Source organism: Balaenoptera physalus (genome assembly GCF_965194825.1).
Source record: "Balaenoptera physalus genome assembly, chromosome: 6".
Lineage (NCBI taxonomy): Eukaryota > Metazoa > Chordata > Mammalia > Artiodactyla > Balaenopteridae > Balaenoptera > Balaenoptera physalus.
In genome coordinates this window covers 128,012,442-128,028,369 of record NC_138885.1, presented here as the reverse complement: position 1 = coordinate 128,028,369, position 15,928 = coordinate 128,012,442, and the positions used below count along the sequence as shown (strand labels likewise).

Sequence of the window (15,928 nt, the reverse complement as noted above, 5' to 3'; positions counted from 1 at the left end):
AACTTGACTAAAGTTTGGTCAAGGAGGGAGTGTTTGTCAATAGATTGGTCAGAAGATGAAGGTAAAAGAAACTAACATATCATGCGATTTTTAATACAAATCATTTTTTAATTAAATTTATTTAAAATTTAAAAAACAAAACAAAAAACAGTTCACCTATTTCTCCCACCTACCTCTCCCTCTTGTTTTATAGATATAGATATAAATATAGATATAGATATATAGATATACACACACATATGTATATGTTTTTAGATTCCACATATAAGAGAGACTGTACAGTATTTGTCTTTCTTTGCCTCACTTATTTCACTTAGCATAATGCCCTCAAGGTCCAGCCATGTTGTTGCAAATGGCAAGATTTCATTCATTTCTATGGCTGAATAATATTCCAGTGTGTGTGTGTGTGTGTGTGTGTGTGTGTGTATGTGTATCCACCCATCCACTGATGGACATTTAGGATGTTTCTATATCTTAGCTATGTAAATAATGCTGCAATGAACGTGGGGTGCATATATCTTTTCAAATGAGTGGTTTTGGTTTCTTTGGAGAAATACCCAGAAGTGGAATTGCTGGATTGTATGATAGTTATATTTTTAATTTTTGAGGAGCCACCAAACTGTTTTCCATAGTGACTGCACCGATTTACATCCCACCAACAGTGCACAAGGGTTCCCTTCTCTCCACATCCTCTCCAACACTTGTTATTTTGTCTTTTTACTAATAGTCATTCTAACAGGCATGAGGTTATAGCTCATTGTTGTTTTGATTTGCATTTCGCTGATGATTAACGATGTAGCGCATCTTTTCATGTACCATCTTTTCATTGGCCATCGGTATTCAGATCTTCTGCCCACTTTTTAATTGGGTTGTTCAGTTTCTTACTATTGAGTTGTATGAGTTCTTTGCATATTTAGGATATTAGCTCCTTATCAGATACATGATTTGCAAATATGTTCTCTCATTCAGTAGTTTGCCTTTCCATTCTGTTGATGGTTTCCTTTGCTGTGCAGAATCATTTTAGTTTGATGCAGTTCCATTCGTTTGTTTTTTTGCTTTTTTGCTTTTGTTTTTGGTGTCAGATTTTAAAAGTTATCTGTGAGCTTACTGCCTATATTTTCTTCTAGGAGTTTTATGGTTTCAGGTCTTATGTTCAAGCCTTTAATCTATTTTGAGTTAATTTTTGTGTATGGTGTAAGGTTGTGGTCCAGTTTCATTCTTTTGCATGTGGCTGCTCAATTTTCCCAACACCATTTACTGAAGAGACTGTCTTCCCCCCATTGTATATTCTTGGCTCCTTTGTCATAAATTAATTGACCCTATATGTGTGCATTTATGTCTGACTCTCTATTCTATTCCAGTGATCTATGTGTCTGTTTTTATGCCAGTATCGCACTATTTTATAGGTTTGTAATATAGTTTGAAATCAGGGAGTGTGATGCCTCGAGCTTTGTTCTTCTTTCTCAAGATTGTTGTGGGTTTTCAGGGTTTTTTTATGTTTCCAAAAACAAATCAGTTTTTGAAAGACTAACCTAAGCCCCTGAGCTTCATCTAACAGGTTAATCCCTTTAGCTGAGGGTAAAAGAAGGACATTCACTTTAGCAAATTTTCATTTTGAACCACACAAGTGTGTATTTTAAAATCCTCTAAATTCTAGGTTGTGGCACATTGTTAAACTGGCTTTAACAAGAGCAACTGGATTCTTTGCTCAAAATTCCTTCTGATAGATGTGAGCTTTTATTTTTTTTCTGAGTGTCACGATTAGAGGATTTAGTATTAAAGCTCAAGAGTGGATATCCTTAACAGAACTGAGACAATCAAAGCAATTACTATATTTCACTGAAAGCATTCTTTAAGTGGGGAAGAAGATAAGAAATCTTACCTTTTAGAATCTTAAAATTGTCTAACTTTCACTGTGTTTACTAGACTCTCACAACAATAGCAGCAGGATCCCTTTTCGTTAGAATTATCCTGGGAAATTCTTTAGATTATCTTCTCAGATGTGGCTTATCTCACCATATGTCACCACTGCAGAAAATTAAACATTGAATACAAACACTCTTTTGTGAGTAATCTTTTGAGGTCAAACAGGATGCTCAGAAAGATAAGAAAAAACATTAATAAATACTAATTGAGCATCCATCACTGCCTAGCACTGTCCTAGGTTGTAAGGGGTCCCTAATCTTTCAGTATTTACAGCCTAAAGGGGGAGACAGACAAACATTACATAATTATATATCATTTTGACAAATGCTATAACAGGATAAGGTTCAGGGTGCTGTTGGAACACACAAGAAGAGTGTCGATCTCATTTCTTGGGTTGGGTTGAGTGTTGGGAAGAGGGTGGGAAGAGATGAGAGCGTATGTGTGTGTTTGTGCACTGGACAATGGAGGTTGGAGAGGAGTAGTGGCCTCCTTGGCAGAAAGAGGGAAGGGAGAAAGTGCAAGAAATGATTTATAGACTGAGACTCAAAGGATAGAGAAGGAATTATCCAGGAGGAAGAAAGGGGACTGAGAAGGGTGTTTCTAAAAGAAGTAACATCATGTGCAAGAGCTCAAGGGCAAAAAAGAATGTATATTTAACTTAATACATTAGATAAATGCTTCTCAAGCTTTAATGGGAATACAAATCACATGAGTTTAATGTCAAAATACAGATCTGATTCAGTAGTTCTAGGGCAGGACCTGAGCTCCTGGGTATCTCACAAGCTTCCAAGAGATATCAATGCTGCTGGTTCATAGACCAAACTTTGAGTAGCAGCATATAAACAACTCAGTTTCCAGTAACTGGACACTTCACTCTCTGGTGAAATAACTGAATATTCCTTAAGCTATTTTCTGATGGTGACCTACTTACTCACACTGCATGAATCATTAATGATTGCAGTGTGGTGACAGCTCAGGAGTCGGGCAATTCATATATAACATTGCTCTACAAAGGAGTCTGCTTCTCTTCCTATAATATTTTTAAAGTCACTACTTTAAATTCTGCTTTTGTACCTTCTTTCCTACCTTCATCTTCCTCCTCACTGAAATGTATTTAGCAGTTTCAGCATGAAACCAGTCTGAAAGGATGTGCTTAATAAATACTGTCAACACTTGTCAAAATCAAATGAAAATGTCCCAGGAAAGTATTTGCAACTATACCCATTAGGAGCGAGTTATAAGGCTGTACTGTATCTTGACAGCAGTTCTTTTACTCTCAGTTTGAACTCATTTTAATAAATGCATGAGTTTCATGTTCTTGCCATCTCTGTCTCATCCTGTAGCAGCAAATGTTCTGCTTCTCTAGAGACAACATTTTTGCAAATCCTCTAAAAATTCCATTTCCATTCCAAAGACACGGGAACAGATTGGGCTGTGTTGTAGCCACCTACTGGAAATTTATATCCATGTCACATGATTTAAAAGATATGCCTCTCTAGATATATTTTGGATATAGGTGTCAATAAGTTGATTCATAATGTGTTTCAGGAGAGTAAAAGATGCGTTGGCTTTGGTGCAAGGAGTTGCCTCACAGTTATTGTGAAGTAATGCACAGATTTTAGTTCCACTATGTGACTCTATTGCCTCATTTAATTCTTATAACAATAAAGAAATATATATATATTTTTTAATGCTCTACATGCTTAGCCTTAGAACAAATGGAGTGAGCCCTACAGGCAAGCAACAGTTTCAAATTCCCTTCTTCACCTTCATCTCCGACCAGGACCTCACAATCATCTTAAAGGCAGAAGGGCTTTCAGGATACATGTGGGTAGACCTGTCATTTCTTCCTCCCACTAGACTAGCTCAGCAGTTAAACTTTTGTGTGCATAGTAATTACTATAGCACCCGTGGTTACTTGCTGTCATATACAGTGTGCTTCATGGGAAAACAAGGAACTTCCATGGGTGATGTTTTACTTTTCCCGATGTTCCCATTACTCCCTGATTTTGGACCTACTCTCCCTAAGTAAGGTGTGATCCCCCTTTAGAACGATCACAGATTGTTGAAGCTCTGTTTCTACTCCATTTTGTATCAGGTTTGTCTCCACCTTACTTCTCAGTCTGCCTACTTCCCACTCTCAGGACCGATAACCCTGCAAAGAGACATGGGAGGTGTCCTAACACTGAACATAAGTCCTTTCGTGGCCTGGATGGAAGAGATCCACCAGCTCACCAGAGCTGCCTAAGGGACCCAGTAGCAAGCAGGACATGTAGCTTTGTAGACTCTTCAGCCTGAACTCCTGCACATGGAGCTTTGGCTCCTAGAAGAAATAATATACAATTTCTCTGACTTATGGGCCAAGTTATTACAGCCCAAAGTTAGCTTGGTCTGTGGTCCTGTCTTCCACGTGAAAATGATTTGGAACCTCACCTGTTTGGTGTTTGTGTAAAAGCCAAACTGTCCTGTGGCCAAGAAAGCATTCAGGGGGACATCTGCAGTTGCGTTTGAGGGAGAATCACGCTTAATAGCATAAAAAGCTATAACCCCATGTGTGGGAAGCCTGTAAAAATACGGCTGAAAACTCAAACTCTCTATGATATTTTGAAAGTGATGTCCATAGCTAGCAGGGACCACAGACTTTACTCCAAACATGTCATTTATAAAAGAAGAGACAGACCCTGAAAAGCTAGGCAGTATCCTGGCTAGGAAGTTAGAGCCAGTATCTGGAGCCAGTTAGCCTTTGCATACTTTCCCCCTCCCTCCCTCCCCTCCCCTTCCTTCCTTTCTTTCCTTCCTTCCTTCCTTCCTTCGGCAACCTTTCCCCAGTTCAACAAAAATAACATGGGTGCTATCTTTTCATTTAAATTATACGCATTCTATTCCTCAAGGTGGCAATTTCTCAGAAAATAATACATAAAGTTTAAAATAAAGCAGATTTTACTTGAATTATTCTTTGAAATTTTTACCCAAATTTCTGATCTGTTACATAGCACCATCAGCAGTCATGTAAAAATGTGATTCATAGTAATTAATAATAGAAATACAAACAGACTACATACATGCAATATTTGACTTATGGTTAATTGCAATACAGTGAAAGTTGACTAATTCAGAACTTAAAGCATGAGGGTTATATGTTATTCAGAAATACATTGTTTATTTAACTGATTTTCTATTGTGCTTCTTTTAAGAAAAATATTCTATATTTTGGGTTGATAATTACATAAAGAATCATTAGACAGTATTCCAAAAAATGTATTTTAATGAATTGTACATGTTCTATGTGGCAAACAACCATGAAAATAAAATGTGTAGACTTGAGATATCAGTACATTTTTTTTAAAACCCAAATTTGCATATTTTCAGAAGAAAACTATTTAGCCTAATTTAAATACAAAAAACCCTCTGAATCTTAATATTTCTAAATATTCTAAAAATATTTTCTAAAAAAATTTCAATTTATATCACATCTTGAGGCTGCAGAAATAATTTCAAATCTTTTAAAATATTTATACAGCCCCATATATAGTCAAGCCCACCAAGATTTGACAGAAATAGGGGAAAAGGATATAAGTCTAGAATTATGGAGACAGAGAAGTTAAGATACCATCTCCAGCCACAGAGGTGATAAAGAGATGACCTGTGTTTTCTAAAGCTCATGTTCGTTTCATGGTACCACCCTGCCTCCCAGTTAAAATTATGTTTTTCCCTCATTTTAAAAAATAAAATGAGTATTTTTTATGTGTCCATTTTGGCCGAGCAGAATTAATGTGAAAATTGAAAGGATATTACTTGGGTTTTAAAACTGCTTGCTTAAGAAAAGATATCAACCCTGCTAGAAGTCATGCAGATGCAATGTGTCCATCCACCTACACTGGAAGGTGATGGGTCGCAAGTTTATACTCACAACGGAATAGGTCATAGCGGTTCCACCAATTAGAAAAGTGAAGCCAACAAAGAGGCAAACATCAATGTCAGCAGGAGGGTTTGCAGTGTTCAGCACAATCTGAAAAGATGATTTTCCATAAAACCACATCATGCTTCTTTCTTTCTGCATATGGAGATGATTCACCAGAATGTGTTCTCTTTTGTGTTTTGGGGCACAAACAGCGAGTTGGAGTCACCCCTGATGTATGAGGTTCCGGAACTGCAGCAGGGCAGCGCCAGCGGCAGCTCGGGAAGTAGCTTGGGTAGCTCCATCACTGCGTGTAAGAAGGTAACACTGCCTAACACTGGCTAACACCGCTCTCTTCTCACCGATTGAACTTGTCAACACTAGTTTAGTTTGACTTTTCAAACACTTCTTCTAAAGCAGAAACAGCAAAAAAACACACCACAAAATCACCCACAATTTGCTCTCCAGGACAACCCCCTGATGACATTCAAAAATCTAATTCATGGAAATGATCAGAAAACTCAAGCATTTCAGAAAGGTCTGATTTAAAAACTCTAAGCTTCCAGTGCTTCACCACACCTCCAACTTTTTCTAGTAACTCTTTCCAAACATAGCCATGGATAACGGCTTCTTGGATCTCCTTGCAGAAAAATCTTCACAGGTTTTGAATGGCCCAACTTATTATATTAAGCTCCTAAGTCTATATCTAAGAAAAATTCATGGCTCTTCTCCTTTTGCTATTTTCTTAAAGGGAAGGGTATGCCTGGTTATTTTATTAGGAACAGAATTGCATTTCCTGGAGTATAGATTTTAGAACTGATAAACAAATCTTGCTTTAAGACACTTGCAGAAAGTTGTCATTTGAACAACATAAAATCATCTAATTCAACTGTCCGATTTTTCCAGCCAATCCAACTTCAGGCCCAGAAATTTAAAGCCAAATGCCCAATTCCTCATCTAATGTTTTTATCACTATTTGATGCTGCATTCCAGAGGAAAGTGTGTTCCTTTTCATGAAAACTTAGAGGAAATCACACTGGATTAGTTCATTTATTGTTAAAACAAAGTTCAATTATAAAAAGTACTTATAGCTATAAATTAAGATAATTTTTTTACTAATCATATTGTATATGTATATATAATTACGTATACATAATGTGCATTATATATGTATATATATTTCAATTTATTGATTACTGTACCCAGTTAAGCAGCCTTACGTATTCTCTGCTTGTGTGATTTTGTATAGTTTTTAAGTACCAAAGAAAACAAATATCTTCATTAGAAAACATATATTGATTATTAAAAAAGTAGCATTAAACATAATTTTACAAAATATTTTCATGCATATATTCATAACCAAATATAAAAATATACCTGCCTGATTAATTAAGGATTCTTATTATCATGTGTTATATGATCCTCATAAAATTCTTACAGAGGATTCAGTGCTATGAATTCCAGTTTTTAATGTAGAAAACTGAGGCACTATAATTCAAAATGATTTTGAATTACTTATGAAAGAGCTAAAGCAGCAGGTTTTCAAGCCCTAGGTATGGTCTATTCAACTCTGTAACTCTAAATTATAAAGTCTTCACCAGATGCTATATCTTTCATAAGGCTAAATAATTTTTAATTTATTCTAATTTTTAAATAACTCTATTTCTATTGATTAGAATTCCAGTGGCATTTAAAAGAAAGACTGAAGCCAGACTGCCTGAATTTGACACCCAGTTCTATAATTACTAGTTGTGTGATTTCAAGCAAATTACCTCTTCATGCCTCAATTTGCTCATCTGAAAAAAGTATTACCCACTTCACAGGGCTGAGGTGCAGATTCAATGAGTTTATAGACATGAAATGTTTAGAACAGTGCCTGGCGTACTGTAAGCACTCAAAATAATGATTACCTACAACTAACATTATTCTAAAGAATGATTTTATCAACAAGTAAGCAGTGCCAGAAAAAAAATTCAATATTAGCATTACCGTGCTGAGAGAGTTAGTACTTTATGATCTGTTATCTCAATTATGCTTATTTCCCTAGAAAATAGGTAGTCATATTCATTATTTAAAAATCATGTCTGGAAGCTAATGAACTAATAGAGCTGTTTGGGACTGGGCAGCTACTAGAAAAAGTAAAATAAAAATTCAGTCATCTATTCTAAATGACTTCATGTATATATATATGAATTTAAAGTTTTAAATATAATTCTACTCATTCCACAGTTATTTCTAGAACAACTAGTATTAGGTTGAACCATATGAAACTGACTTTTTTATGGATCAAAAATGATCAAATATGGGTAATTCCATACAGTCCAACCCAAATACTTTTAAAATTTTGTTACATCCTGAGGAAAGATACAAGGATAGATCACAAATGGCCCCTGGTCTGGAAGAATTTACAGTCTAGTGTGGGAGATAATACTGGTTCCTCATGTGAAAAGTCAAACAATAATTAATAAGTTAAATAATTATGTAAGGTAACTACACAGGCATATCTCAAGATAGGCAAGTGCATCTTAATTTGGACTTTGAAGTATGATTAAGATTTGAATGAGTAAAGACATTATCCAACTAAATTTAGGAAGGATTGTTACAAATTAATGCAGGAGAAGTCAATACCTTTGAGTACTGGCAATATTTTTCTAATATTCATAGCACATTCCTTTCATTTTAAATATTCTCTTAAGCTCACATACTAATTGCATTTTAAGACAATTTAGTAGCCATATATGCCACGTGTCATACACCATGTGGGCTATAATTGTTTTCCTTGCCTTCAAAAAAGTAGCTCACCGGTGTTTCTTCTCTTCTTTGTGTCAGGAACATGGGCCCTCAGTGAAAGGCATGAATATTGAGACTTTATTCCTTTATTTTATTATTATATATTACTGCAAGCTGATTTAAGTGATCATGATTATATTTTTAATTGCATTAATCACAGATAATGGGATTGGGGAAGTGAGGATCTATATGTTCACAAATGCACTATAATGTATATTCTGTACAAAAATGACAAAAAGAATAAGGACAGCATTGTCTTAGAAATAGCAAGGCTGTCCAGCTGGATCACCACTCTTCACGGTCAGTCAACCTTCTATAAGAGTAACATGGGTAATTGAAGTCTATTGGTAATTCCCCAAACTCATTTCATGTAATAGCTTCATCTTCTTCCCCATCAAACCTTCTTATCAGAGCTGATATATCGTTAAATTAATCGGTGGAAGAAATAAAACAAGTATCCAGAAGATAATGCATTAGTTGAATAATCAGCCTCTGAAAACTTGCAAATTGACCGAATGTATTTCATGTGCTGTGTGCTTCACAGTGAATCTCTAAGGTTTTTGGGAATCCTACCCAGGCGCAATTTTCTTGTTAGGGAAAAATGGTCACTGGACACCATAGCTGTGAAAAAGCCATATCATCAGGAAAAAGACTTCGGTGGTCTTATTTGAAGGACTTATTAACTCCTTAATATATGTTTTTATCAGTAAGTCTTTCCCCAGAGCTAAGATTACCATATCATCTAGTCACAGTCTATATATACTCTCCTGGAATTTTGTGGATAGACTCCCCTTTCGCTCTCAAAAGTTCCCTGGTATGCACAATGTTATACGATTATCCCAGCTCTAGCTTCAGAATTATTCTTTCTCTTCCTTCTCCCCTTCCTCTAAGTGCTAAGAAAGTTATCAGATAAATTCACACTGAGGTGTTAGTGATTGCTTAAAATAAAGCAATAAAATTGCCATCACAATAAAATAGTGGCTGCAAAAATAAAATCTGTTTTTACTTAACTACTACTACTGCCGAACTAGTTCGATTGCCCCCTCCCTTAACTGACATTGACAACTGAGCTTATTGAGCCTGGACGTGATTTCAGAATTCCATTCATCACAAAGCATCAATCCATCCAAGTTGAGATGTAAGCTAAGCCCTATGTCACCCTAATTTAATGAGCACCAAGACCCAGGGGAAGTTTTAATGTATGTAAAATAATGCATTTAAATGATAGAATTCCAAATATTGCCAGAAAAAAATTGAGAGAAAGAAAGAGAGCTGCTGGTGGAGAGGCAACACTGGAGCCCTCCGTGGTATCTCTTAAAATTGTATCTCACACGGACATTCCCTGATGTTTCCTCCTCTCATAGGACAATTCTTCCTTACAAGACAAATGCAACCACCTTTGTGAAACTGAATCATAGGGACTTTCCTTTAAATGAGATCAATTATTATAAATGTTATCCTTTTATGTCTGTTAAACACTAAGTGAAAGGTCCTTCTATTGTCTCTATAATAAATCAAAATCTGTTATCTAAAGGGAGGTAATGAAATGTTGTGTAACAAAGCTGGACTTGGAATCCAAAGTCCTGAGTTAAATTCCAGGTTTCTCTTTTTACTGTGTGATCTTAGGCCAGCGATGTAATTTCTCTGAGTCAGACGCCTTAGGGTTGGTGTGACGTTTATATACAAAAAGTTTTGTGTAAGCCCTTGGCACATAGTTGGTGCTCAATAATTACTAGTTCCAAGTAAATAATCTTTACACAAGGGCAAAATTTATGTAAGTAAAATTTAAAAACTAATCTGGATGTAGCATGCATTGTGCCTTCATTGTGTTGAGTATCTGTTAGACTTTCCTCTAGTTTTAAAGCATTATAGTCAATGCCGTATTTCTACAATAGCTGGACATTTTCGATGCATGCTTTACTTGACAGACTGAAGATTTGTAACTTGGGATATAGTGGAACCAAGTCTCTGAATAGGATTCATGTGAGGAAAGAATTGTTGGAGAAGAATCAATACCTCAAATATCCTTCTCTTTTTATGTCATGTTAATTAAATCCACCTTAAACTTTGACTTATCAAAGGAAGCAGGTTGATAACATTTCAGGTTCCCAGAGGCAAAGTTTGATCTTAATATGACATCTGATCAGCTCTCTGAAGTTTCAAGAGCGTTCTTTGGTGTGACTGGCCTCCTTTAAACTGACTTAAATTTGCTGTCAACAGCGGCACAGATACATCTGAAGAACAGAATGGATGCCCCTTGATGTTTCATCCTACTCTGTAATACACATTTTCATCTAAGCCCATATCATTTTGATGACATGTAATTAACAAAAGCAATTCAATTAATGTGTGCAGGCATGGCATACAAACTGAGAGGCTTTTTCAGAATCTGATCCATATCTCTAAAGACATTTTTATTAGTCAGAATTGTACTGCTCTTGGCCAAAAGCCCCAGTATTAATTCTAGGAAGTACATGATGGAAAATAGCTATAATATTCTGTATTTGTAGAAACTGTATCTTTAAAGGAAGGAAGGGCTTTTAAAAATGTATAACTAAATAAGTAAAATTTAAAACAAAGCCAGCATAATTGAGCCATAGCCACCTTTCTATAGAAGGAAGACACAAGGCTTTTCCCTCTGGAGTGTAAACCACTCAGAGCTCTATCAATACTCTCTTCTGATCAAGCAACCTGGTAGTGATTTTCAGGCTCAGATTTTGATACCAGAGAATGGCCTATCCAAATTTTGTTAAACTGCTAGGTGTCTTGTTTTATTGCCCTCCTGCAGGAGTAATCAGAGGCATTGAAGAAACAGGGAGATTTTTAAGAAAAGAAATAGTATGGACTTACCTGGTTGTCCAGTGGTTAAGACTCTGCGCTTCCAATGCAGGGGTCGCAGGTTCGATCCCTGGTCACGGAACTAGGATCCCACATGCCGCGTGGTGCTGGGGAAAAAAATATGTATCTATTATATAATATGTATATATAATACATATATATAATTTTTTAGAAAAGAAAAGTGTGCATTGTGCAGCAATAAAACAACCTTTAAAAAAAGAAAAGAAATAGTTGTCTTACTAAAAGTGATATTTGAAGATGGTTAATATAGTAGTTCTAAAGACAATTCCTTAGAGCAAAGGGAGAGTGGAGTCTGGGATGCCAGGAGAAGCATAGCTGATGTGGATAGGGAGGCAGGGAACAGAGAGGCAGAACCTGTATACAGGCAGTGGGAGGAGGGAAAAACGAACTCTGATGAGACACATTTGGAAGTCAAGGTCAATAGGTCTCCATGGCTTTGAGAGTTGAACAGAACCACGAACTCTTTTTGAAACAAGACGTCCATGAGTGGTGGTGTCATTGAGGTCATTAGGAAGAAGAGCTAGGAGACAAGGTAGCGAGTTCACAGGTTCAGATTCAGCCGAGCTGCATCTAAAGAGCCAGCCACAGAACTCCCTCTGGGGGCCATTTCGCTGACTGCCTCATGTCCTGAGCCACACTGACATCCAGGAGGCTTCAAGGTTGCACTGAGGCCAGAACAAAGATGATGCGGGCTCTGGTGGGGACTAATTTCCTCTGCCTTCACCAAAAGCAGGTGGAAATGATGAATGTCTTCTCTTGCCTTTAAAACAGCCTGGTCCACACTGAACTTTAGAGAGGTGGGGCTATATGTGCTACATGGCGAGTTTATTCTTTGGAAAATGTCAGTTCAGTAATCTTATGTGGGAAAATTTGTTGAAAACCAGCAATAATGGCTCACTTTGCAGTTTGAATATGATTCAGCTTCTTACTTCAAAAGTCAAGACTTCTATTCAGGACTCCACACCACCTCTCTTTCCTGCCAACAATTGCTATATAGAGTATTTGAGACTCCAATATGCTAGTCTTATTCTGTTCTCTACAGCTCCGTTCCTTGAGCGTCCTTTTTGCTATGTGTGAAGAACTCCTGGAAGGATTTTGCAGTGCCTTTTCTTTCCTTTCTTTTTTTTTTTTTAACCAAAAAGTAGGACTCTGAAAACCCAGAATAGCTTAAAACATTTTGTGGAATTGAGAGTGGTGTTGCCCTATTGAAACTAGGCAAGTGATCTTTTTTCCTGAATTGTTGCAATTACACCAAACCTTTATATGAGGTATTCAATATCTCTATCCAAAACTGGGAGGGGTCTAAATTTTTTTAAATATCTAATCTGGCATTCAAAACTCTCTTTTCTCTCTGTGGGCCTTTAAAATATCTTACCATCCCAGGGTTCCCCATCCCTAGCCTTAAGGTTCTCCTCTCTTTCCCTTCAGTCCCCCATCTAAACAACCCTCTCAGCCTTGTAGCCTGCAGTAAACACCATGTTTCCCCCCCGCCCCAGTCCTAACAGCATCCACCTTCCCTGTATCTGGCCAGGCTCACCCTTCTGATAAAAGTGCCCACTTTTCAGTTCTGCCAGAATGGGATGGAAAGATTTGGCTCAGATAAACTTGAAGAGTCCTCCATAGGGGCCTTCTGGCTCATGAATCTCTGAAAATGAGCCCTGCCATGTGCATGCCCACGTTTACTAGGCTTATCTCTACATTTTGAGAAGGAGACCTGCCCTAAAAGATCCAGATGAGGGCTCACACTCTCCAGGATGAGGAGCAGCTCTGAACCTTAGCAAATTACGTGTCCATGTGCTGACATCTTAGAAGGTAGTTGTTCCCAGCAGCTTCTTCCAGAGAAGAGTCAAGAAATGAGAATTGCCACTTTCTTATAATTGCCAAAGGCCAAAGGCACACATCAGTACTTAAGGGATACGTGGCCAAATCCGCTGTCCCTTGGATGAACAGCAAAATCTGCGCTACTAACACTTTGCAGAAATATCATACAAAGTCAATGGTAGGTCTAGATACACATCATGTGTTTTCCTACACGCACGTTTTTTCTTATATTTTGCTTCTCCTAACATTAAAAATCACATTTCCATCACTGGTCATATCAACATGACAGCATTATACTGCATCTAAATAGGAATTAAATAGCAATTAATCAGCTGTCCTCCATTTATGTCTAATTTGACTCTAAATCAGACCATTCATAAATTATACTATAATTGCATTTCCTGAGTATATCTGTGTTTGAAACTCTTGTATTTTATACTTGAGACTCAAACTTGGTTTTCATTTTCATGTGGAGAAAGCTCTGATCAACTTTCAAAGCATTCTTCAGCCAGCTGACTGGCTGAAGTGTGATGCGGCAGAAGTAAACAAGCCTGGCTTGATACTGATGAATTGCCCTCTGTGCTCTTATACCTTTCTTGTGATTGCATTGAAATACAATGTAGGGCTTCCCTGGTGACGCAGTGGTTGAGAGTCTGCCTGCCAATGCAGGGGACATGGGTTCGAGCCCTGGTCTGGGAAGATCCCACATGCCGCGGAGCAACTGGGCCCGTGAGCCACAACTACTGAGCCTGCGCGTCTGGAGCCTGTGCTCCGCAACAAGAGAGGCCGCGACAGTGAGAGGCCCGCGCACCGCGATGAAGAGTGGCCCCCACTTGCCGCAACTAGAGAAAGCCCTCGCACAGAAACAAAGACCCAACACAGCCAAAATAAATAAATAAATAAATAAATAAAAATTAAAAAAAAAAAAAAAAAAGAAATACAATGTAGCTTCCAAGACAGAGTAATTGTGTGGCGCAAGAAAAGCAGGGAGGGATCTGAAACTGTCTACCTAGTTAATTTCTTGCCCCATTAGGATAAACTCTGTGCCCGGTTAATACACAAAGTCTCCAGATTACATACGTGGAGACGTTAATTTCAAAGAAGAGAGCCCTTTTGTTCGTGAAACATTTCCATTTTATACTCAGTTACTTGCATGTGTGACATTTGTCAGAGATATTTATAAATCAGTATATTTCATATTTATTTCCCAGAGGCAAGCTTAGTTCGACCAGGATTGCTAAAAGCATCCCATAGATAAGGACTCTCTCACTATAAAAGTACAGTTTATCTAGAGGTTAGTGTGTTTATAACGAGATATGAGAATGTCACCTTCTTTCTTCTCTGGGGGTATTCCCTCCCACCATTCTCCACAGTAAAGAAAGAAAGAATTGCAGATCCGCTGCTAAGCATTTCCTTCCCAAACTTCCAAACCACCTATGCCTTTGATCTGCTCCTTGACAGTGGAGAATTGCTAGTTCCAAGGCCTTAAAAGAACTTTGTTTTCCAATACTTTTGTAATAATCAATTACAAGATTTCCAAACTGTACTAGGTGTCAGTCGTGTAATGCAAGAATGTTTCACATCCAACCAGATGATCATATTGCAGAATATGTCCTATGAATAATCAAACATGATTATTCATACTTTGGAAACAGTTTCCCCCTTTTGTCAAAGGAGGCTAAATACACAAAACGTCAGGCAGTCAGCCAGAAGAATCATCATTAAAAGGAAAATGTTATCTTAACATTTAATTCAACCTTCTGAGAAACTGAGACGAAACCACTGAGGTTTCTATGCCACTTTTTTCCCTCCACACAATAATTTCATTTCCAATTTGTTTCCTTGTCTCTTTTTAGGAGTTCAGTGTGCTTTAAATAAGCAATAGAGTTTCCCTGTGAGGTAATGAAAAGGTATCATATCCCAGAGTGGAAAACAAAAGATTACAGAGTTCTCCAAAAAGTTCACTTAGGCACAGATTAAATCAACATAAAATAAGTGTGTAAAATTACACAAAATCTTTTGACTTCTAGTTCATTGTGTGGCGGGGGGTAGGTTTTAAGCTATTATAAAAATTTAAGCTAATAATTAAGCATTATTTAAGCCAGTGACTAAACATCCAAAAATTATAATTAAACATTTTGTAGAATCTTAGAGTGCTTCATGACATTAAAGAATATCTGGCTCAGCTCAGCCATGGATTTATTTCCAGTGAAAGATAAAAAGTTCTTTCTCATCACTTCCCCTACCACTCACTCTGCACCAGCCATTATGGGCTCTTTGCTGTTCTTCAAAGTCAACAAACACATTTCTGCTTTGAGCTTTTGTTTTTGCTGGCGATCTCTGCCTGGGATGCTCTTCTCTCGGGTGCTTGTGTGACTGGCACTTTTTTTTTTTTTAACCTCTTTATTGGAGTATAATTGTTTTACAATGCTGTGTTAGTTTCTGCTTTATAACAAAGTGAATCAGTTATACATATACATATGTTCCCATATCTCTTCCCTCTTGCATCTCCCTCCCTCCCACCCTCCCTATCCCACCCCTCTAGGTGATCACAAAGCACTGAGCTGATCTCCCTGTGCTATGCGGCTGCTTCCCACTAGCTATCTATTTTACGTTTGGTAGTGTATATATGTC

At 37.3% G+C, this 15,928-nt stretch overlaps 1 protein-coding gene across 5 annotated transcripts in view; it reads left to right on the top strand.

Moving 5' to 3' along the window:
- Nucleotides 1–15,928, top strand: part of SPHKAP (SPHK1 interactor, AKAP domain containing) — a 167,922-nt gene that overhangs the window by 29,476 nt on the left and 122,518 nt on the right. For 3 of the 5 annotated variants that reach the window (XM_082464601.1, XM_082464599.1, XM_082464603.1), the window contains exon 2: nucleotides 6,040–6,145. In XM_082464601.1, the coding sequence (XP_082320727.1) occupies nucleotides 6,040–6,145 (106 nt within the window). Of the gene's footprint in view, nucleotides 1–1,845; nucleotides 6,146–15,928 lie in introns of those variants that run through there. The other 2 variants (XM_082464600.1, XM_082464598.1) reach the window with 1 other exon arrangement.